The sequence below is a fragment of the Medicago sativa genome, chromosome 1, assembly GCF_051527215.1.
Source record: "Medicago sativa cultivar Bolivia chromosome 1, Bolivia_mono, whole genome shotgun sequence".
Lineage (NCBI taxonomy): Eukaryota > Viridiplantae > Streptophyta > Magnoliopsida > Fabales > Fabaceae > Medicago > Medicago sativa.
The window spans coordinates 3,552,212-3,576,985 of NC_140749.1; the positions used below are offsets into that span (position 1 = coordinate 3,552,212).

The 24,774-nt window shown below is 32.3% G+C and overlaps 1 protein-coding gene across 1 annotated transcript; it reads left to right on the forward strand.

Moving 5' to 3' along the window:
* Positions 1-404: 404 nt before the first annotated feature.
* On the forward strand, positions 405-24,567 carry LOC146951805 (uncharacterized). Its single transcript, XM_085739820.1, has 7 exons — positions 405-1,038; positions 1,174-1,390; positions 1,496-1,878; positions 1,981-2,031; positions 2,134-2,643; positions 3,001-3,058; positions 24,330-24,567. The coding sequence occupies exons 1-7, from the start codon at positions 405-407 to the stop codon at positions 24,565-24,567; spliced, it is 2,091 nt and encodes a 696-aa protein (XP_085595946.1).
* Positions 24,568-24,774: the final 207 nt, after the last annotated feature.

Consider the following 24,774-nt stretch of genomic DNA (forward strand, 5'->3'; position numbering starts at 1 on the left):
ACCAATTTTTTGCTTCCAAAATTCCAATTTCTTCAATTTTGAGGCACTTTCACAACACTTGATCTAGCACCAGGAATAACTCACGCTCCCCAGCAAGTTGAACCATGCTCACATGTACCTTCAAACTAGTGTTCTTATGGATGGGAATAATCAAATGATTGTTCTGTTGTGTCAAGTGTTAGTTAAAGTTCAATAATTTATGGAAGAGTTGATGTTGAACAACATATACATGAAACAACTCATATACTTAGCTTTTTAAGGTTTCGGGATAAAGATGTGGTGTCTATCCTCACATTTATCTGAAACGATGTTTAGATAAATGTGTGTCAGAGGAGCAGTCAGCGTTTGTTGAGGGCCGCTCTATATTGGACAACGCGTTAATTGCTACCGAGATAATCCACTCAATGAAGAGGAAGACGAAGGGATGGAGAGGGGAATTGGCTCTCAAGATTGATATTAGCAAGGCTTATGATAGAGTGGATTGGGGGTTTCTTCGTGGTGTGCTTACGCGAATGGGGTTCAGTGAGAAATGGGTCCAATGGATGATGTTGTGTGTTAGTTCTGTTACTTATTCGGTGCTTATGAACTTTGACAGGGTGGGGCCTATTGTACCCGGCCGAGGGTTGCGCCTAGGTGACCCGTTATCACCATATTTATTCATATTGGTGGCTGAGGGCCTCTCGACTCTAATACATAAGGCTATTAATAGAGGTGATATCCATGGGGTACAAGTATGTCGCGGCGCACCAGTGGTGTCCCATCTGTTGTTTGCAGACGATTGTTTCTTGTTTTGCAGGGCCAATGTGGTGGAAGCACAACGTTTACTCACTATTCTTAAAACTTATGAGGTAGCATCTGGACAAGAAATTAACTTATCAAAGTCTGAGGTGTTTTTCAGTCGTAATATGAGTGAGGCTGCGCAGAAGAATTTTTCAAACATTATTGGTGTCCGACATGTGATGGGTACCGGAAAGTATTTGGGGTTACCTTCGATGATTGGTAGAGATAAGAGGTCTGTTTTTTCTTTTATCAAGGATCGTATTTGGAAATGAATAAATGCATGGAGGGGACACGCATTATCGAAGGCGGGAAAGGAAGTTATGATCAAATCTGTGTTACAATCTATTCCTTCATACATAATGAATATTTATCTTTTGCCGAATTCAATTATAGATGATATTGAAAAGATGATCAATGCGTTTTGGTGGGGAGGAAGGAGTAACAACCGAGGAATTAAATGGATGGCATGGGAACGTGTGGCATGCCCCAAAGAATTTGGTGGAATGGGGTTTCGGAATTTCAAAGCTTTTAATCTCGCTATGGTAGCTAAGCAAGGATGGAGCCTTCTGTCTAAACCTGAATCTCTGGTTGCTAGAGTCTTTAAATCGAGGTACTTTCCACGTTCCTCGTTTTTGGGTGCTAAACTCGGACACAACCCGAGCTTTGCTTGGCGGAGTATTTGGATCTCGCGTCACTTACTTTTATATGGATGCAGGTGGACAATTGGAAATGGGCAGCAGGTCAGCGTGATGAATGATCCATGGGTTCGAGGTGGTCATGGTAGCTGGATTCAATCCCCACAAAGTCAGGTTGTGCATAGTTTGCGTGTGTCTGATTTGATAGTTGACGAGGAACGAGTTTGGGATATTGATAAACTTGAATCTCTGTTTCCAGATGATATGGTGCAAGCTATTCTCGACACACCACTTTTTGCAGAAGTTCAGAATGATAAAATAGTGTGGATGATGGAACGTAACGGGAGGTATACTGTTAAGACTGGTTATAAACTTGCTATGATGGAGTTGTTACATACTGATCGGTTCCATGTTGAAGGAGAGTGGAATAGAATTTGGAATGTGAATTCCCCTCACAAAACACGTAATTTGTTATGGAGGATTTGCAGAGGGTGTGTTCCGACGCGTCTCCGACTGCAATCACGGCATGTATAATGTGAGGTGATATGTCCCTGGTGTGATACAGATGTTGAGGATGATTGGCATGCTTTTGTGGGTTGTACGATGGCGCGTGAAAGTTGGTATTGGGCAGGCCTTTCGACTGTGCCGCAACCGCGAGTTGGAACTGTGAGCAGTTTGGCCAATTTTGTTTTTGATATATGTCGTTCCGAAAGCTGAGACATTGCTGGTCGGGTGGCTTCACTTCTTTGGCAAATTTGGGCTGCACGTAATGATGTCATTTGGAATGCCGCTCATCATACTTCAACAAGCATTGGGAGGACGGCACTAGATGCATGGCAGCAATGGCAGGAGGTTCATAAACATCCCCCACAACCGGTTGTGCAACACAGACAGAATAGAGTGCAAGGTAACAGCTCAGTTTGGGAGAAACCACGCGAGACATGGTTGAAGTGCAATGTGGATGCTGCGTTCCATGACCGTAACCATATTACATCTTTTGCGTGTTGTGTTAGAGACTCCCGCGGGCAATTTATTCGGGCTCAAACAAAATGGCAGCGGGCAAATATGACAGTTTTGGAGGGGGAGGCAGTAGCCTTACTCGAGGCTCTTCACTTTGCTGATGCGAACAGATGGGACCGGGTTGTCTTCGAGTCCGACTCATCTTCTCTAGTGCAAGCTCTATCGTCTCCGTGCAAGGGTGATTCGGAATTCAATGCTATTGTTTCTAGTATTATTTATCAGTTATCTTTACATTCCAACTTCGAGGTGAAGTTTGTTAGGAGACAAGAACATGGTTGCTCATAGTTTAGCTAGGGCGGCCTGTTCTTGGGCTAGTCACCGTATTTTTTATTCTTATCCTTCTTGTATTGAACATTAGATGATTAATGATAATAGTTAACTTTGTTTCGGTCAAAAAAACAATTATCTAATTATACAAGCTAAACATAAAATAAATATTCATATTCTAATAAATCAACCAATGACCATAATAAATCTATCTACATCCTTCTAAATATTTACACATGACTGATTATCACAACTATCTTATGAAACTTAAGTTTTATGCTTAACATAACTACTCCAGTAAGGATTGCATGCCGTCAAAGTAAGGATTTGGATTGCATGCCGTCAAAGTCAAAACTGTATGCAATTCTTGGGTTGAGAGATGCATTTTTTTTGTCGCCCAATGGAGATCACATTGTCCAAATTTAAAGCTTATATTTTAGATTAAAAAAAAAACTGCTTTAAATTCAAAATCGTCCAGTTTCAATTGAACAACCATAAATATCTTGATTGCTTTACCGCAAATACAATCCGGATTTCTCCATTGACATGACCTTAGATCCATCTCCAATTTAGTGCCCACACTAGCTAATTATATTAGGATTAGGTAATTGTTATTCTCGTTTGTTTATCAATCTTAAAGAAGATACATACTAGTACAAGGTCATCTACTCATCATATTCATGAGTACACATAGTCATATACTATAGAGAAATGATATTTTGACAACCACTTTTTAACAACTTTTGGACAACTTTCTCTCTCATACTCACATGATGTTGTTATCCTCTCTCTTCCTTTTTCTCTCTCCATTGTTTTTGACCAATAAGAAGTGAGAAAAACAAGGTTGTCAACAAAGTTGTCATCAAATGGATGTCAAAATATCATTACTCTATCATATATACTTGATCTTAATAATGTAGTTTTTGATTTGGAAAAAGAAGAGAGTATAGTGGGCTAGTGGCTACTTGCTAGTCAACATCAATTAGGGGGACCAATGGTTGAGGTTAGACCATCTCCAATGGCCTATTGAATGGCAATTTTAAGCTATTGAAACCATTGGAGTATCCCTGTTGAAGATGAAGTGGAGGAGAGAGTAGATGAAAGCTTTCAACATGTTTAAACTGGTCCCGCAGTGCCACGCGTGAGTGTTTTAATTGCTGAAAACGAGCGAGTGCCTAACACAAGCAGACAGGGCGCGTCAGGCTTCATTGCATGCAGAGAGAGAAAAAAATTGTGGGGGAAGGAGGGACAAGTGGTGCATCAGGATTGGCTATTTCGAATTTTTATCTTCTTAATGCTTTGGACTCAATTATTTCGTTGCAAATAAATTTTTTATTTTTTATTTTTTTTACTAAAATTCGTGATTTTTTTTTCTCTACACATAGAGACTTGGATCATTTGATTTGGACATAGAAACAAAAATCAAGTTTTTCACTCTCTTATTCTTATTATTAGCTTTTCATTCTCTTGGATCATTTGATTTGGACATAGAAACAAAAACCAAGTTTTACAAAATTGTGTTTATCCAAAAAAACTAAAAAATAATTTTTTAATTGTATTATTTAAATTTAATTATAATCGATAATTATAATTTTATGTAATTATAAAAGCAAAAAGTTAAATAAGAATAAGGAATAAATAAAAAGTTGTGGGGTAGGGTGTTGAATGAAAAACCATTGGAGAGGTTAAAAGTTGAATGAGTGTTGAATTAAGAGAGAGAAGATGATGTGGAGTATTAAAAATTGAAAAAGTGGGTGTTGAAGGGTGTTGAAGGTTATAAACCATTGTACATGTTATGTTTAGGCTTTAACAAGGGTGACAGTTGAGAATGCATGGGGTATCCAATCCACCACCACCAGTACCACTCGTGTGTGCCAAAAAATATCCTGTTAGGCTTTCAAAGAATTTTGTTTTTCTTATGTACTATGTTTCAAAGAGATTTTTATATTTCCTTTTGAAAGGAATTTATCACAAATATTATTTACTCAACATCGTACGATAAATGAATATTGAACCAAATTTTAAAAATTAAGAATTCTCAAGTTTAGAATGTTATTAAAAATTCTCCATGCAAAAAGACACATCTTCAAAGCCACCTTCTTATTCCAAATAATCTCACAATACATAGAATCATAAGAATTATGATATGGTACTAATTAAAATCTTGGTCCCCATAAACTTAACTCACTTGGTAGGAGAAGATGAATATTATATGCAGGGGTCGGAGTTCGAACTCCGAACACCCCACTTATTCACCTTTAAACTATCACCGCTAGACTATTTGACCCAAAAAAAAAAATCTTGTATGGGAATCACACTCATTTGTCCGATACATAATACACTGTCACGCACAAAAGAGTTATCGAACAAGGAAATACACACAAAAACTAGCTCGAATTTCCACTTAAAAAAGATTTCCCCTCTAAGACCCCTTCCATTAACTTCACACTATCCCTCAAAAAAAAAAATTTAACCTCGCACTAATTCTTGAATGTATCAACAATAAACATATTTGGGTTAATTATGTTTCTAGTCCCTATAAAATAGCGACCTTGTAAGTTTAGTCCCTACTTAATTTTAATAGCATTTTTAGTCCCTAATTTTGTTTTTCTGCACTGAGTATTAGTCCCTACTCAATTCAAATTTGTTTAATTTATGCTTAAACTTTTAAATTTTTGAACAATTTTTTGCAGACATGTTTAGAACATTACTAAAAGTTCGTCCGCAAAAAATTATCGCAAAATTTGATTTCTACATCTAGATTTTATTACTTTTTATCTTTAACTTTTGTCGTTTTAAAAAATTCATATTTAATTCATTTCATGTCAGAAAATTCTAAATTTTAGTAAACGAACCTTTCATAGTGTTCTAATCTTGTCTCAAAAAAATCGTTCAAAAATTTAAGAGTTTAAGGATAATTAATCAAACTTTGTTTTAGCAGGGACTAAAATTATAAGTAAATTTTTTTTTATAGGGACTAAAAATGCTATTAAAATTAAGTAGGGACTAAACTTACAAGGTCGCTATTTTATAGGGACTAGAAACATAATTAACCCAACATATTTTTATCCATAGCCAAATTAAATAATCTATTGAATCTCTACCCCATCAGCACACCCTAATCCACATCCCCGCGAAAAAGAAGTATCTCTGCCATCTTCAACCGCCACAACAAAATTATCATCACACTAGTTAACTTGACATAACCCTCCACCTTCAAGAACTAATTAATTATCCTTCTACCATGATGAATCTCTAACAATCCCATCCCTCGACTCCTTGAAAATGGAACCATATTTCTTCAACAACACCTTAAATCAAAAAAATCTGATCCAATTTCAACCTCGAACATCGTTTACCTAATAGAGCAATATCAAAGGCGCACAAATCATACAAACCCAACCTACCATTCTCTCTCGTCATAAGATTCATACAAGGATTCAATTTACAAATTCTACATGATGGTGTCTTGAAGGAAAAAAGAAAATCGAGTAATCGACAACCCATATAATCTTATGCAAGTCCTATCAATTGTCAGATTCCAAAACAACAATCTTGTAGGATTACCGACAGTTGGCAAATATATATAATATAGGGGTTTGCTACAATAGACCCACCTCTTTTTGTGAAGGTCCATTTTAGCATCATGCACCTTTTCATTTGGACCAAAAACCCATTTTTTTCTTATTGAAACAATAAAAACTAAAGGATACAATTGTAATTTAGGTCTTGTGATTAATTGTGGGGGTGTCATGTCTTTCTCTCTCCCATTGATTATCTTTTTCTCTCTCCCTTTGATTGCTGCCGTGTTCCTTTCTTCAACAAAATAACTCCAATTCCTCCATTTTTAGTTGACGAAAATCAAGTTTAAATCCACTCTTATGACTTTTGTTCTTGTAATATGCTTAAGTGAGAAGATTGATAGATTAGAGAAGGAAATGCTGGCCGAAGAGTCTTATTGTAATTATGGCAAAGAACAAATTCAAGCACAAATGGATAAACATATGTAAATGGTAGATTTTTTCAATTGATATATAAGAACAAATTGACAGTTTATTATTATTGATTTAAAACTGTTTGTGGGTTAATTTGATTTTTCAATTTTCACTCTAGATTTGGGACAAACATGTGTAAAGGGTACATTTTTTAAGAATGAAGATATTGTTTTAACTTTTAAGTGTTGACCTCGTTGATGTTGCATAAAAGGAGCTTTAGTTACCTGGAATTGTTGATAGAAATTGTTGAAGAAAAGAACATGGAAGAAGAATGGAAAAGGGAACATAGAGAGAGAGAATCAATGAGAAAGAGAGAATACGTAGAAGAAAAAGACACATAAAATAAGAAACATTAATCACAAGACCTAAATTACAATTTTATCATTTTAGTTTTTATTGTTTCAAAAAGCAAAATAATGGGTTTTTGGTCCAAATGAAAAGGTGCATGATGCTAAAATAGACCTTCACAAAAAGAGGTGGGTCTATTGTAGCAAACCCCTATATATATATATGTATATATATATATAAATGTGTGTGTGTGTGTTTTCTCTCAAAAATATATATCTATATGTATGTGTGTTTATATGATATGTAATTTATTACAAGCTGCTTCTAATAATTATGTACTTTTTCATAAGAATTATTAGAAATTTGATGAAAAATTAACGAACATTATAATAATAGAGAGAGGAAAAAAAGAAGCTAATAGCTTATGCAAAGCTTTTAAACAAACATGTGCACTATAATGTAGAAGCTAATAGTCCCACATCGGGGAGTTTTCAAAATATCAGAGAGTGGAGTATATATATATATATATAGACACACACACAAGAGAAGTGCGTCTCAGTTATAATGTAAAAGCTATACATGTAGTACATGGATTGTGCTACAGTAGTAATGTACGCTTCATACAGTAGTAATGTACGCTTCATAGTTTTACTAAAGTTATACTTTGTTTTTTTTTTTAAATATGTCAAAGACATATTTTTGACAATAAAAAGTTTGTGAAATATACAATTCAAGTAAACGAGTTGAACCTAACGAGCCAAACCGAACTGTTCGTGAACTTTAAACGAGCCGAACTCGAGCTAAAAAAAAGGTTCGTTTTGAACTCGAGTCGAGTTTCGAGCTGAACCAATTCTTATCGAGTCGAGTCGAGCTCAGACAGGTTCGACTCGACTCGACTCATTTTCAGCCCTAGTCACACCTCCTTGCCCCACCCATGTCAATATCGAGTTAGGATCCTCTCCATTTAGTACTATATTCATTTCTCTCATTTTGAGAGATACAGAAACAAAGAATTTAAAAAAAACATAAATAATTAATAGTGGTGGGACCCACTTAATGATAGAACTCACTATCAACTTTTTGCACTTACCTCACTAAAAATGACATTCTCCATTTATTTTAAACAAATGGAGAGGATCCTTACTTGGCAATACCACTTTTTGAGATGCTAGGAGGCATCCCGAAAACAAAACAAAACGCAAAAAAAAAAAAAAAAAAAAAACTAGGTTTTGAAATTTGGGTCTAACTCATACTTACAAAATCGGATTGTAATATGAGGAGTGTCTTTTCTTTAAAAGATGGTCTGGACATTTATTAGATGATATCAGAGCCTCCTCTAAGTTCTATTAGGTCATCTGCTATTAAATTTCCGCTATCGAGTCACACATCATTTATATCCACACACCAAGCCCAAAAATGATATGCGTGAGCGAATGAGTTAAAAGTCTCACATCGAATAAAATATAGTCTAAACATGTGTTTATAAGAGGGGTCAATCATCACTTCACAAGCCAATTTTACATGATTACCTTATACCCAACAACGATTTCTAAGACTCTTGTTTGTTACTATTTTTTTTTACCATCTTTGTAAAAGGTGATAATGTGAATGCTTGCACTTATTATAGATTATAGAAAAGGAAAAGTAGCAGCCTGCTGCCAATGCCGGGATTCGTTTTCCTTTTACCTTTTAATAAACACTACGTGCTTTATTTTTGTCAAAAAGATATACGTGCTTTCTTTTTTATTAGTTGTTAATTAAGAGTGATAATCAATGAAACAGTTACTTCTCTAAAAAAATGAAATAGTTACTAGTTAATTGAGCAGAAAAATCTAAGGTCACTTTCAGTAGCTATAGATATATATATTTGATAAGAAGTGTTTGCACTTAGGTTCCCACTACCAAAGTTAGCACAATGTGCGGGTTGTTGGCTTCTGAAATGAACCTCCTTACTTTTAAGAGACATGATGCCTCCCCTAAAATGCAACCATCATCATTCTTAAATTTAAAAGAAAAAAAAGCATACTGTTCTAAACATCTCACACTTTTTGATCCTCTTTCCAAAAAATTAAAAGTATTTTGCTTACTTACCTTTATGACACTGGAATTAAAAAAATATTTTGGATTAAAATTACCATTACCATTTTTAATAATAAAAAAAATATTTTGATAAATTGAATATAGTACTTCTAACACATATTTTGATATTTGGTTCTTTACAATGTGCTGACAACTATCAATGTTTTAAAGTTAGCAAAGCCAAAAATACACCATTTAGGTTAGGTGAGAAGGTTTTAGAATGGACACGGTCACAACATGACGAGGACAAAAATAAGCTAACATGGAGGAAAACAAGAAAAATTTCAAGTTAAGACTTTAAAAATATTTTTAGAGAATCTTTCATGTAGATCAAGAAGCTAGGCATATTTTTAAGACCAATGTGCTGGCAGAAAGAAAAAACACATACCATATAGCAGACTGCATTTACACGTAGTATAGCAAAAAAGGTACAAATTGCTTCATATTTGATGGTGAATAATCAAAACCTTACATTAATGGCACATGTGATAAAAAAATAAGGGCTGATGGTTAAGAGGAATTCATATGGGCGATGTGATCAAAACCTATTCATATATAAACGTACTATATAATGTCTAACTTATTTGCGTATGTATTAGCTCGTATTAAACCGTGCGGAGCACACGTCGATGGTCTAGTTTTAATTAATTGATGTAAGTCTAATATGGGCTTAGATAATTGGTCTTATGACCTAGTTTTAGGGATTTGAGATCCTTCTTTAAATACTATCGTAAGACTTTGTTTTAAAGTCCAGAGTTTAACTTAGTTGATAGAATATTGTATAATATATGTAAAGGATCGGGTCCAAATCATCGGACACCCACTTATTCACCTTAAAAGAGAAATTTCTAATGATTAGGCTATTTAACAAAAAAAAAAATTCTAACCATTAAACCTACTTAAAAAAAACTCTCATTTTACAAGTTGAATGATTAGAATTATCTATGTATGAAAATGGTGAGTGGTAATGTCTCCTCTTGATTCTTGAATTGGAACCCTAATTGAATTTTATTAATAACTTTCTTACCATTGTAGCGATTCTACTTTGACTTATCAATCAGCTATGGTTGTGGTCTCTTTTACATCTTCTCAACCTATTTCATTTATTTATTTTCTTCTCTCCCATTTCTTTCATCACTTTTTGATTCAAGGATCACTTGATGAGATCCTTCGTTATGTATGGAAGCAACTAAATCCATATCACAACACATCAGTTTTGGGAACACCCAGTTATACACATCATCTTAAAAAGAATCATTAACAAACCTCAAACAAACATTTTTTTTTAGTATTATTATTGGTATTTTATCTTTATTCAAAAGAAAATTAGTTGTGTAATATCACCATTAATTTTAAGCATCGTTATTAATTTTTTTGACTCAATTAAGCATCGTTATTGGTATGTTATCATTCTGTCAAAATAATTGCATGTTATCATAATGAATTTTTAAGCATAATTTTTAAGGTGTTCTCGTGATAATGAAATTTTAATCATCGTTAGTACTTTCGCTTAAGTTTTTTAAGCAACAAAACGATTTTTTTTTAGGAGAAAAGCTTGTCGAAGATTGTCATATCATAAATAACATTGACATTTGAATTTAAATTAACCATAGAATCAATGGAAATTGAATACATAAACATGGTTGTGAAGCTCACATCATCTACATTAGGCATATTTTGTTGAGGCTCAATATGTTTAGGTTTATACGAAGAACAACCACAAACTCTATAGATGCAGTTGATTTTTCATTAAATGGAAGAGTCTTTCATTCGCAATATTTGCAAAAGAGCCAAAGATCTCGTAATTCAGTTTCTCTTTGATTGTATCCGATAATAATTGAAGGATAATTTTGAAAAAAGAGTGTAAAGTGTCGACAAATTTAATACAAAAATATTTTTTTTAAATTATTGTATTTAATTTTATCAAAATAGTCTTATGTATAAGAACGAAGCTACAACTCAACAATTCCGTCAAAAAAAAAAAAAAGCTACAACTCAACAAATATAAGGATATGAATTCACTGTGAGATAGTTTATAAATAATTTTATTAACGTTGTATGAACTTTGATGTTTGCTTCAACCACAATATAGTCTCGAAAACTAACTCACTTAAACTTTTTTACATATAAAAATGTACAAGAATTTGCTTTGGGTAGAGATTTTCTCATGAGTTTGCCTAAGTAATTCATGTGCACTCCCTAAAAAAAATTATTTTGAAGGACAAAAATAATAATAATTCATGTGCATACTAATTAAATCCTATAATAAAGACCAAAAACTATGCCCAGGATGTTGTGTTAATTGCATTTTCCACGAGTTTTCCATCTTTTGGGTTGCATAAGTACACTGTGGATGCTGACATCTATATGTTTATTGTGCACGAGAGAATCTTCAAAAGATCCACCCACACACACACACACCACACCAACATCTAGGACGATTCCTCTCCCACTGTTCAAGCTTGTTACCTCTGAATTTTGGTCTCCTCTAGAACACATTTTGCTTTTCAGGAAACAAACACTCACTCTCCTGTTTGTTGCTACGGTTGGTTGACTATTACAGTATTACTAGTACTGTCATTTTGAATTGTATCACCTTTGGACAATTATGAAAAGAAGATAACTTTGTCTATGTTTGTTTCTTGGATCAATATGTAAGAGAAGGAGGAAAACTTTTAGAAAATAAAATGAAGCATGAAGGGAAGATAAGTGAGAATTAGGAAAATTGTAACACCCACGACACGACGTGGCTTTCGATATCCCGCCAGTTGGATACGAAAGGTTTCCGCCAGTTGGAACGGGCACTATCCGTAAGGATGACCCCACGTTAATAAAAGGAACCGAATCACATCAGAATGAGAGGGATCCGGAGGCCGTGTAGGTATGGGACTACATGGTTGAAGGAAGGCTTATAAGAATTGTTAGGTACTACCCATATCAACAAGATGCATCTTCTTTTCGGTAGCCCATTCCATAAGAACTCCACCGTTAAGCGTGCTTGGCTTGGAGTAGTACTAGCATGCGAGTGAGGACAAAGCATGCTGAAAAGACTCGTGTTTGTTTGTGGGGTTAGTCGGCAATCCTGAAAGCAGTCTGGGATGTTACAAAAATGAATATATATTTTTGTTTTTATAGAATTTTTGTTTAATTTTTAAGTTGATATAAGAGATATACAATATGTCACAGATTTGATTCACTATAACCTATTATACTAAAATTAGTGTCACTTAATCCTAGTTCAACTAACTGAAATATTAAAATTGTTAAGTTGAATGTTGTGACTGAAGTTTGAACCTCAACTTATTCACTTATATTATATGTGTACATTCTAGAATCACAATTGTTATTAGGTCCTGATGGTATTGGTTTGGGATGTGGGAGTGTGTTCCTCCTCGAGGTCTCATGTTCGATTCCCTCCAACGACAAGCTTCTTCAAAAAAAAAAGTCTACTAACAAAAAATTAGTAGTCAGGTAGGGCGGGAACAAAAATTAGTGTCAGGTAGGACAGGAATAAGAATCTTGAGTTGTTAGTGTTTTTAAAATGTAATATACATAGGCAACATTAAATGCCAAATAAATGAATCAATTTTTTCTAAAAATAAGAGAGTTAGTCTTAATCATAAGGTAACTTTTAATACTTTTAATTTTTATTCAATTATATTAAGGTGTACAATCTTAATTAATTTACACTACAAGACTTATAACAAATAAAATTTTACATCAAATTTCTTTCATATGGATGTCCTTAAATTCATCACTTACATTCATAAAATTTCTTCCATTCCAGAACCCCGAACGTGAGAATAAAAACATCTCCTTCATTCAAATTTCTTCTTTATTCTTCCCTATTGATCAATTCTTGTTTCTTTTTCATTCTTCTTCCCATTTTGATTGTTTAATTTTGTCGTTCCAAACTGCCGCAGTTTCCAATTATAGTGAGAATTGTCGTTGTTTCTTGAACCGCGTCAGGTATCGTGACTTATTTTTTTATTTAAGTAGCCAACCTAATAAAATCTGCTAACATGCATAGACCTGCCTCACTATCAGCCAAAGCCTTTAAGTCCAAACAAAAGAACAAAAACCTCAAGACATAACCATTTCAGCAGCAACCGAAAAAAATGCTAGCAAACTCCCACAACATCACAATGGTAACACCTGCTAGCAGTCCTCAAAGTACAACAGATGACTTACTCAATTGTTATAATAACTACCTCACAACCAAGAAAAATCAAATCAAAAATAAAAATCAATTCACCATACCTGACGTGGTTCTGGAAATAACGGCAATTTTCACGATATTTGGAATCAAACGAACGACGACGATTCTCACGAAAATTAAAAAATGCGGCAGTTTGGAACGACAAAATTGAACAATCAAAATGGGAAGAAGAAATTTTATGAATGTAACTGATAAATTTAAGGACATTCAGATGAAAGAAATTTGATGTGAAATTTTAATTGTTCTAAGTCAGTCCTGTAGTGTAAATTAATTAAGATTGAACACCTAAATATAATAAAGGACCCCTAAGCCATTAGGGGTCTTTTATCTTATTTATTTGTAACACTTTGGTCCTTTATCTTTATTTTTTTCCGTTTAGGTCCTTTATCTCTCTTAAAAGCACTTATACATCTTTTTTTTCATTTTTATTAAAAAATACATAATTTTATTTTTAAAAATATATTTTTATTAAAAATGAAAAAAAATTCAGAAATATGATGAAGATGTTCATCATCTTCATCTTCTTCCTTTGAATCTTCATCATCTTTTTTAAATAAAAAAAAAATTATACTAAAATATATCTTCAAATATCGTGAATTAATGTTATATTCACCTCAAATCTTCTTTTAAACACAAAAATCAAAACCTTAGTTTCACAAATGTTGCAAGGCGGATGGTGGAGGCTTAGTCACTGACGGAAGAGTTAGGCTTTACGAAAGTTAAGATTGTTCTAGAAACAACAAAATTGATGTGCAAAAGTAGTAGTAGTAGTAGTAGTACTAATAATAATAATAATAATAATAATAATAATAATAATAATAATAATAATAATAATAATAATAATAATAATAATAATAATAATAATAATAATAATAATAATAATATACGGTGTAACAATTTATATAACTAAATCTTTTTTTTTATGAAACTAAATCTCTTTTTCTATAGGGTTTTGATTTTTGTGTTTAAAAGGAGATTTGAGGGAACATAACATTAATTCATGATATTTGGAGATATATTTGTGTAGAATTTTTTTGATTCAATGAAGATGATGAAGATTGAAAGGAAGAAGATGAAGATGATGAACATCTTCATCATATTTCTTAATTTTTTTCATTTTTAATAAAAATATATTTTAAAAAATAAAATTATGTATTTTTTTTAATAAAATTATGTATTTTTTTAATAAAAAATGAGAAAAAGGATATATATGTGCTTTTATGAGAGATAAAAGACCTAAACGGAAAAAATAAAGATAAATGACCAAAGTGTTACAAACAAATAAGATAAAGGACCTCTAATGTAATCTTGTCTATAATTAAATAAAAATTAAAAGTATTAAAAGTTACCTTATGATTAAAATTGATTTTTTTTAGAAAAAATTGACTCATTTATTTGACATTTAGTGTTGCTAATATATATTACATTTTGATTGATTGATATCATGAGGGGGTAAATACCCACTAAACAAGAGAGGGTAATCCAGAAAAAACCGTACATCAAATATTTATATTTGGACCTCATGTGAATAGTATAATTGAGCCAAAGACCGAGATATATTGAGTTAGAACAAATTATGATTTGTTTTCTATGAAAGAACAAAATCAAATTATGATTTGTTTTCTATGAAAGAACAAAATATGATTTTAATCTATTTTAGAATAAATTTAATTGATTAATAATCTTTTTTGTCCAATCTATTTTAATAATTTAAAACAAGAAAGAATGATGAAATTTGAAATTGGAAACAAAAATTGAAGAAAAGAAAGAGAGGTGGACGGACACCAATGACGTTTAATATTAAGGAAATTACTAATATGTGCTTTTAGAGCACATGTTAAGAAATCAAGGTGTCTTAAGAAATTTGTTTTGAAAATGGTATAATCATTTCTTTAAAAGTTTTAAAAAATAAATGTTTTTTGTCAACACAAAATATATTCAATTTTTTTCTCTCAAAATATATTCAGTTATTTCTATTCCTTAACATGTGTTTTTTTGGTAAAGTATAATCTTGAACGTGTGCAATAAGGATACTTGTTTAACACAATCAAGGGCAACTTCTTATATCAATTAATTAATAAATATTTGTTGGGCTTGTAAAAAAAATCAATAAATTATCTATCTGAATTCTTTTTTTAAACAAACCAAAATGAGATATATCACCAGTAGTGATTCATCTCGCACAAGACGTGCAAAAGAGAATCACCAAAAATAAAATACAATGTTAAATCACTGGTGCATCAACAACGAACACCGTAATAATAAAGAAAAAGCGCAAAAACAAGAAGATTACATCCTAACATCCATACAAGACAAATGGTGTAGCCACCGGTCATGATAACTGAAGACAAAAGTGAGCAAATTAGCCTTAAGCCACTGAAAAGATAGCAGTTTAACCTGGTCTGCTATGTTGTTAGGTACTGCAACCTTCTGATGAAAAAGACGGTTATTCTGTTCCTTTCAAATAACCCAGACACAAGCCAGCCATATTATCTAGAGGAATGAGTGTGAAGAAAGAGGTAACCCAGCCAAGTGCCCGAAATGAAGAAAATGGTCACGACTCTCGGCGGAAGCAACAAAAGATAAACCAAGCCCCTGCAAAACCAGGAACTACACACCGCCAAAGGTGTCGCAGCAAAAGAGAAGGTGGTATGCGGTCTCCAAAGACCCACAACCCCCCACACACGTATTATCGTCGATGCGGAGGATCTGTCGACGAATGAGATTGTCTTTGGTTGCAAGTCGATTGCAAAAAAGTCTCCAAGCAAACATAGATTCCTTTAAAATGAACTTAATTAATTAATCTCTTTGAACTCTTTTTTTTTTTTTTATAGCAATCTCTTTGAACTGTGTGTGTTTGGATGGGGGAATGTTTTGAGGGAATGTAATGTTATGAGGGAATTCAAATACTTTGAGGTGAATTCCATTGTTTGGATGAGAGAATGTAATGTAATGTTGAGGAAATGTAATGTTATGAGGGAATTCAAATACTTTGAGGTAAATTGCCTAGAATTTTAAATTCTTTAAAATTTTCAAATTACCTCATCCAAACACATTTTAATAGCTGCATCCAGTCAATTGATACGAATTATTAGTACGTAATAATAATGTTATATGAAAACAATAATATCCACTGACCCGAGTGACCTCAAATCGCATGCATATGTCGTTGGTTAAAGAAGTTTGCATGACACGATGAGAAACATCTATGATTAAGATATTGAAAAAGAGGGGATTCAAAGGAATCAAATCAAATAGTATCAGTTGAATTCGTCCAAGGGGCACTATTTCTCTCCATGCCCAAACATGATGTTATGTTGAAATACTTGATTTTTGATAACATAAAAGCCAACCTTGTGTGGTTTTAATTAACTGTTACATTCATTGCTTAGTTAGCAAAATTAATCAACATGTACCCTTAATTTCGGTCATATTAGTTGCTAATGTTTAGTTATGTTGGGGACTTTTATACGAATGAATCTTATCAACATTTGGCAATATGCAAATGCTTTGTACACTTCAAATTTCTAATTAGGTGTCGATTTTATAGATACGTGTTGAACATTGGATGGCATACCCCCTTGCCTCTTCAAAGCTCTAATTAGGTTTCAACCCAACGACTAATTCCACCCAATTCAATATGTAAGAAAATGGATTTGTTTCACTAAATAAAAATGTGACATAGTGACATGATTTAGAGACCAAAAATGTCAAACAGCCGCTTGTGCATTCTATGGTGCATAAATGAGACAAATCTTACATCATGGTCAATTCTATGGTGCACAAATGAGATAAGTCTTGCATCATGCACAAACTAGTTTTTACTATTGAATCAATTTTATGGTGCATAAATGAGACAAGTCTTGCAATCATTTTGCTTGTATATGTCTGACAAGAGAAACATGTATAACTAAGTTGTTATGTTACATATTTATAGCCAAATAAAAAAATTTAAGACCTTGTTTCAGTCCAAAATTTTGAGGCTTAAAGCGCTACCTTGGATTGCTCGACCCAAGGGCTGGACCTATTACCTATATATGATTCTTCACTTATATCCCTCAAAAAAAAAAAATGATTCTTCACTTATATATTGTTCTATATCCAATTTTTTCATCCAAGGTGGAACAATTCTAACTCACACTCTATATATGAGACTAAAAGTCATAAAGATGCTAATCGTAATTTTATGTTTTGGAATTACGAAGGCTAAGATAAGAGATCAAATTCTAATGCTACATATTTGTATTTTGAATTTTTGAGTTGAGTGTACGAGTCTTAAAAACACATTAATATCACATGACTACCAATCTCAACTTGGATGGTGAGAGACACATAGAGGGAGTTTGTAACCAACAAACTAGAGAAGTTTCCATAATTTGGCAAGATCCCTTCCACTACTGGTCCTATATATGGAGCTTGCTTGGCACGTTTTTGTGATATATTGCTGCAAGATAAAACACCACTATGGATTCTTCATTTATTTTTTGTTTGGAACTTTTGGCACATAAGGGTTCCACCAGCACTAGGATAGACACCACTCCAAACTATCGTGCAAATCACATACAAAAGTTAGGGTTAGCTGTAGCCATGTTTTGTTTTGGTGAATTTACTACCCCATATTCCAAAATTTTAGGGAATATGTTGATTCAATTTTTTTTAGAGCTTAATTAGTATACATTGTTAGTGTAAAGTCATTTTTCAGATATATTCAATGATGTGTGTCCTCTTCACTTATCAAACATGTTAGACAAGTAATATTTAATTAATCTTGTAAGGTTAAATATTACTTGTCTAATAAACTCTTTTAAAACTCCATAATTCTCTCTTATTTAACTTATGTCAACTTTTTGAAAGTTCAAAAAAATTGTTATTACAAATACAAAATTTCTATTTTTTGTTTTCTTAACTAAATCCTTATATCATTTCTTAGCATGACTCTAAAACTTAATATGCGCCGATCGCTAATACTCAAAATTTAGCTTCATTTAGTCGTAATCTAAAGAAGTAAACGACATTAATTAGTGAGTTTTGACTCTAATTGTTTCCTCCAACTATACCTTTTTGACCATACTATATATTCCATTATGATTACCTCTGTAGGAATTTAAGTCATCGTCTAGGATTTCAATCTTTACAAATTAAAACTCCTTTTTCAGAGTCTCCTTCTTTCTCTGTCTGTACTATGTATTGCTTTATTTACCTTTAATAATTAAAAACCCAGAAAGCTATTATCATTGTTCCAACGTTGTACTACTTTGCATCATCATCTATTATTCTATTTTGAATCAGGCTGATATAATTGATATGTATTATTATCTATTATTATTTTTGAAATAATCCCTAAATCCTAGAATGGGAAAATGAGAAACGGTGACAAGTAGAATAAAGAGCAAAAGTAATCTTAATGCTTGAAATCACAGTAAATATGATGAAATCATAGTGAATCGACATGATTTTGTAGAAGATACACCCATTTTATTGTAAAATTTATAATGATGTAACGTGATTATGTCAAACTCATGGGGTAAATTTTAACATTCTTAAAAATTATGGCCGGATCTAAAACAACTCTTAAAAATCGGTGGCTTGATGTGAATATAAAATGTAGGTGATCTAATAACCAAAAACTAATAGAGTAGGTGGCTCAATGGATTTTGGAGGAGATTATGATACTATCGTAAAAATTATGGACTATTAACACAATCCCTCGCGTCCAACACTATTAAACCTAATAAAGAATTTAGTGCATAGATATAAATGGCGGGTGACCGAATAGTGAAAACATAATAAAGAAGATCGTCCAACGGATTTTGGAGGATGCTCTGATTTCATCTTGAACATTGTGGTTGAATCTAACATAATATCGTAAAACCGTTTTATGATGTGAAGATTACCCCACTTATAAATACATGTTCATGTCATCTTTTATAATATGGAAGACTCATAACAAATATGCAATTAGTGGTGGAAGATTACGAGAAGAAGATGATGTATTGGCATCTCCGGAGTGGGGAAAAGTTGAGGCAAAATCTAACAAAGCTAACAAAGAAGATTCTATGTTGTGGATTATTTTGGATCATCAATTACATATTAGAAGACCCATGATGGTGTGAGCATTTGTGCTTCACAAGAGCTATCGCTATCTTTTGACCCCAAAAAATATACCAAGAGCTATTATCACTATCTCATCTACTTACTATATATAAAATATAAGTCCCTAGGATTTTACCATTTTGCCCCTAGGAGGGGCATTTTTGTAATTTCCTATTGATGGGGTGTGGTTAGTGCCACCTCATCATTTTTAGGGTGCATTTCCCATTTTGCCCCTCACCATTTTTTTTAATTATTTTATAATTTTTATATTTTTAATAACTTTTATGATTTTTATATTTTTAATAACTTTTAACTATTTTCCAATTTTTATTTTTTTTAACTATTTTTCAATTTTTTCACCCAAATTCAGTTGCTTCTACATTGCCGTTGTGGGAGATTGAGGTATCGTTTGACCCGACTTTTTTCCAACTTCTCTACCTTTTTAAGGAGAAGTTAGGTCAAACACACTATCAATTATTTTAATTTCAATATTTTTTAATCATCACAACCTCACAAATATTTTTATTCACACTGTCATTTAATGATACCAAATACTTTTATTTCCTTTCTTCAACCTTGCAAATATTTACACACACATTAACGTTTAGAGTAATATTTTATGTCCGTCTGTATGTGTTTTTGTTACCCTGATGCATATAATTTTTTTTACTGTTGCTTGGTTGAGTGCTACCTCACCGATTTTTTTGAACTATTTTCAAATTTTTATATTTTTAAAAACTTTAACTATTTTCCAATTTTTTTATTTTTAACTATTTTTCAATTTTTTCTCCCAAATTCAGTTGCTTCTACACTACCATTGTGGGAGATTAAGATACCGTTTGACCCGTTTTTTTTTATACTTCTCTACATTTTTAAGGAGAAATTAGGTCAAACACAATATCAATTAAGTACTTACTAGAAATGAAACTTTTTTAATGCATAAAATTGAATGGAATGAGCTTTGGCCAAAAGTTGATGAATGCTACTTTAAAAAACTACTTCTCGACAATATATTTACAAGCACTTCTTTTCAACTCACGCTGGGAACCTTTTCTTTTATTTTTTAATATTATATTTCAATATGTTTTCTTTTCATTTAACTTTATTTTATTTTATTTTTTTGAACCGTTCCATTTAATTTTATTATCTTTTTTTCAAAAGAATTTTATTATCTTTTTATCACTTATATATTTAATTACAATATTGCTTAATCATCACAACCTCACAAATATTTGTATTCACGCTGTCATTTAATGATACCAAATATTTTTATTTCCTTTCTTCAACCTCGCGAATATATACACACACACATTAACGTTTAAAGTAATATTTTATGTCTGTCTGTCTGTTTTTTGTTACGCTAATGCATATAATTTTTTTTAGTATTGCTTGGTTGAGTGCTACCTCACCGATTTTTTTTTTAACTATTTTCCAATTTTCATATTTTTAAAAATTTTGAGTATTTTCCAATTTTTTTATTTTTAACTATTTTCTAATTTTTTTCCTCCCAAATTCAGTTGCTTCTACACTGCGGTTGTGAGTATTTTCTAATTTTTAACTATCTTTATATATATATATATATATATATATATATATATATATATATTGCACCTTTATATCGTAACAAACTATGCATATCTTTTTCTTATTCAAAAAAACTAAACATTGCTAAATAGAAAATGTATTATTTTCTATTTTGTCAGCATCAGATGATAGGATTTTGTATAAGTTTGATAATCACCCGAAAGATGTCTTTCCTTATGTAGTGGGAATATAGTTGATGTAACACTATGGGAAAAATACTCCGTAGCTTTATCATTTACCATCTATTTACCTTGAGTTCTTTGCTTCCATTTTGTAGTCAATGGCAACCCAAATATATGTAACAATTGGTCAAGTTCGAGGCTGCTCATCAACCTACATCATCCGGTTGTTGAGAAGTTTAAGACTTAGTAAGTTTGCATTATGATTTCACAATACAGTGTTAGAGTAACTTATTATTTCACAATCCGATTTGATTATTTTTTGACCATGTTTCTTGAATTTTTGTCGTGACCTTAACACTTCTCAAGCTCAGAGTCAAAGCTTCAGTTAAAACTTAAGTCAGAGTTCGACTTCTTCTCAACGTACTTCATACAACGATTTTTCCAAACTGTCTCAGGTTAGGCCAATTGCTGAATTTATAAACTTAGTCAATGTCTGCTTTTTTATGCACAAACATGCTTTGAGTTTTTTTACGCACAAATTAAAAATACATATTGCATTATTCTTTATTTCATGTGCTTAATTTGTGTTAGGAAACATACTGCATCACTATTTGGAAAACAACTAAATTCAATCATAACCAGTTTGGATTGTATTATGAGAGTTGCACCAAATGTTTGAAGACATCAATGTACATATAATTGGATATGCATAGTTTCAACAATGTTAGTTGGTCAACGGGGTACATATAATGTACATGCATACATTTATTTGGACTTTATAGGAAGATAATATGAAGATAAATTAGAAGTCACGCTACATTTTCTTTAGCTTAAAATCAGTTATGCTACCTTTATTTTATAAATTATATGTAACTATATTCACATACATCTTATCCATGTAAATATGCATTAGACTAATATTGCAGTTATTTTCCTGTTTAACATTTTCCAAACGAGGTGTTAAGAACAATTCTGAAAGGAAAGCGCAAAACAATCACTCTCATTGATGACCAGACACAGAGACAGTATAACTGTCACCTCATTATCGCCGATAGAGCAAGCTATAAAAATTACTTGGGTAGGCAGTGGTTCAATTTCTGCGGATAACGAGTGACTGAAGAAGTTGGTAAGCTCATCTTTGATCTCGAAAAGTCACAGAAGAACTTGCAAATTCGAGTTGCTCCAAAGTAGATCTTTGTTGTTGAACTATTTGAACTTCTACTATTTTGACGTATCGCTTTGGACTGTAGTCGTAAACTATCTTGACTTTGGGATGTCATTTGTTCTTTTCATTTTGTCTAGTGTAAATATTGGCAAAAATCCATTTTTGGTTAGTCTGTGAAACTTGCAATCTCTTTTATAAACATAACTATTATGTAACGTTAATATGTACATTGTTGGTTCCTTCATTGGTTCCAATTAGTATCATGTTAATTGTAAAGTTTTTTTCCTAATCTCTTGAACAAAATAAAACATGCTCTTTTCCTACAGTAAATCTTTATATTGCTTTGGTAAATGCTTTAGAAATGTACATATATATAACTTCTAATTAACACTGCAATTTGTTTTATACCTAGCACTTCTCAAATGAGATATCAATGACATTTCTAAATGGAACACGGAAAACAATCACACTCATCGACAAACAAGCTCAAAAAGGTATACGTGTCGCTTGATAACGGCAAAGAGAGCAAGTTACAAAAAATACTTAGGCGGCCAATGGTTCAAATTTTGCCGAGAACATATGTTAGAGGTAGGTGATAAGTTAATTTTTGATCTAGAGAAGCCACCTAAAAATATGCACGTTCAAGTCGTTTCCAAATAAAGATTTGGTGTTCATGATCCGCACTTTCAACAGATCACCTTAACTCTAATCCTTGACTAGATTATCTTCACTCACCGATGCTACTTCTTTGCTTGATTTCATTTGATGTAAATATGAGTATCAATCATTTTTTGGTAACTCTATAACAACAACAATTTTTTTTATAATTTTGGATAATATGTAAATTCACACATCATTGGTTCCTTTATTGGTTCCAATTGTTTTCATCCTAAATATTATGTCAATTCCTAATCTCATAAACTGATTATATGATCTCTTAATCAGCCCATACATATTTTATGATGAATCACAATGTTCTGTCGTTTTAACATCTCTTCTTTCGAAGATTTTTTTTTATCGAATACGTTATTGAACCCGCACGGGTTTGTAACTAGTTTGCATTCAAAAATTCAATTCACGTGTCTTGAAAAACTTACAAAACTAATCCTATGATGCATGCATACAATACATAAACTTATTATTATGTGAAAGTTCTCCACATTTTACCATTTTAGAAATGAGCCTACATGATTTCCTCCAATAATTAAAAGGTATGAGAAATTTGTGACATGGGTTTCGTTTAATTTAAAAAAGAAATGGACGGGACCAATGATAGCATCAACTGTTGGATAGGGGATTCTCTAGTTTAGACTTTGTTTGGTAAAGAGTGATGGACTTATTAGCTAACTAATAGGGAATGATCTTATATTATATCGGATAACAAATAAACTAGTTGATACCGGATAATTAAGGAGTTGAATTTGTAATGTTTGATGAATTTATCAGTAGGATTAAAAGTTAAATATGAAATTATATGAAAATTAGTTTTTAATGTTTTTATCAATTAATAAGGACAAAATTATGAGAAAATAAATTTTCAAACCCTATTAGAAGTTGATTATCGAAAAAGATTATAAGTTAGTAAAAAATGTTATAAATTCTTGGGAGAAAAATTGTTACCAAACAAATGTATTTTAATCACATGAGTTTATAAGATCATTCACTGTAAGCTCAAACATTGCCATTTCCAAACAAAACCTTAAAATATTCAAGAGTGCCACCTAAGAAGAAAAGGAGAGAATAGACAATAATTTCATTTATTATTTCTGTGAGGGAATACATGGCATAGAAGCGCTTATTAAAAAACAAAATTACTCTCGTCTTAAAGCTCTCACTTGAGATAATTTTCCAAGCTGAGAGATGGCTTTCTACTCAGCCCCCACTCATGGTATTTTCTGGTTTTGGGTTACTATTCTGGTCTTCTTGTAATAGAGTAGAAATTTTAATTTTGGAAGATTGAATTGATCAAATATAATTCAACATACTTAGTAGAAATTTTAATTTTGGAAGATGAAATTGATCAAATATAATTTAATGAAAAACTAATAAATAGGTTAGTTATGATAAATGTTGTTTATGAAGGGAATTGAATGTTCCTTTTCGCACCCCTCCTTGGCAATTGCATAGTGGGACTGATGGCCAACCGGCTGGGCTAGTGCATGATATTCTGGATTGGGCAGTTCTTCTGATCCAATGGGCCAGGCACTTCACTCGTAATTTTGATAGTTTCTCGGTAATTGCTCTTCTCCCATCTGATTTTGCTCATTCCCGCAAAATAGTGGAGCCTGAGTTAACTCACGCAGGTGTATTCTCAGCGTGAGTTAATTCATGTAGATGTATTTCTCAGCGTGAGTTAACTCACGTAGGGCGGAAATGAGTAAAAACAGATGGTAGAAGAGCGATTCTTTAGTTTCTCCTCACTTCTGACATTTTTCACGACACTAAGATTTGTTCGGAATCCAACGTGTATAAAAGGTATTTTTTTCCAGACAAGTGTCTATAATTCAGAAAAATAGTGTTCAGAAAT

Excerpts from the sequence above, each read along its gene's own strand:
- LOC146951805 (XM_085739820.1), top strand. The coding sequence starts at position 405 with ATGAAGAGGAAGACGAAGGGATGGAGAGGGGAATTGGCTCTCAAGATT. Across the intron at positions 1,039-1,173 it reads TTTTTCTTTTATCAAGGATC|ATGATATTGAAAAGATGATC; the intron begins GTATTTGGAAAT and ends ATTCAATTATAG. Across the intron at positions 1,879-1,980 it reads GAATTCCCCTCACAAAACAC|ATGTTGAGGATGATTGGCAT; the intron begins GTAATTTGTTAT and ends GGTGTGATACAG.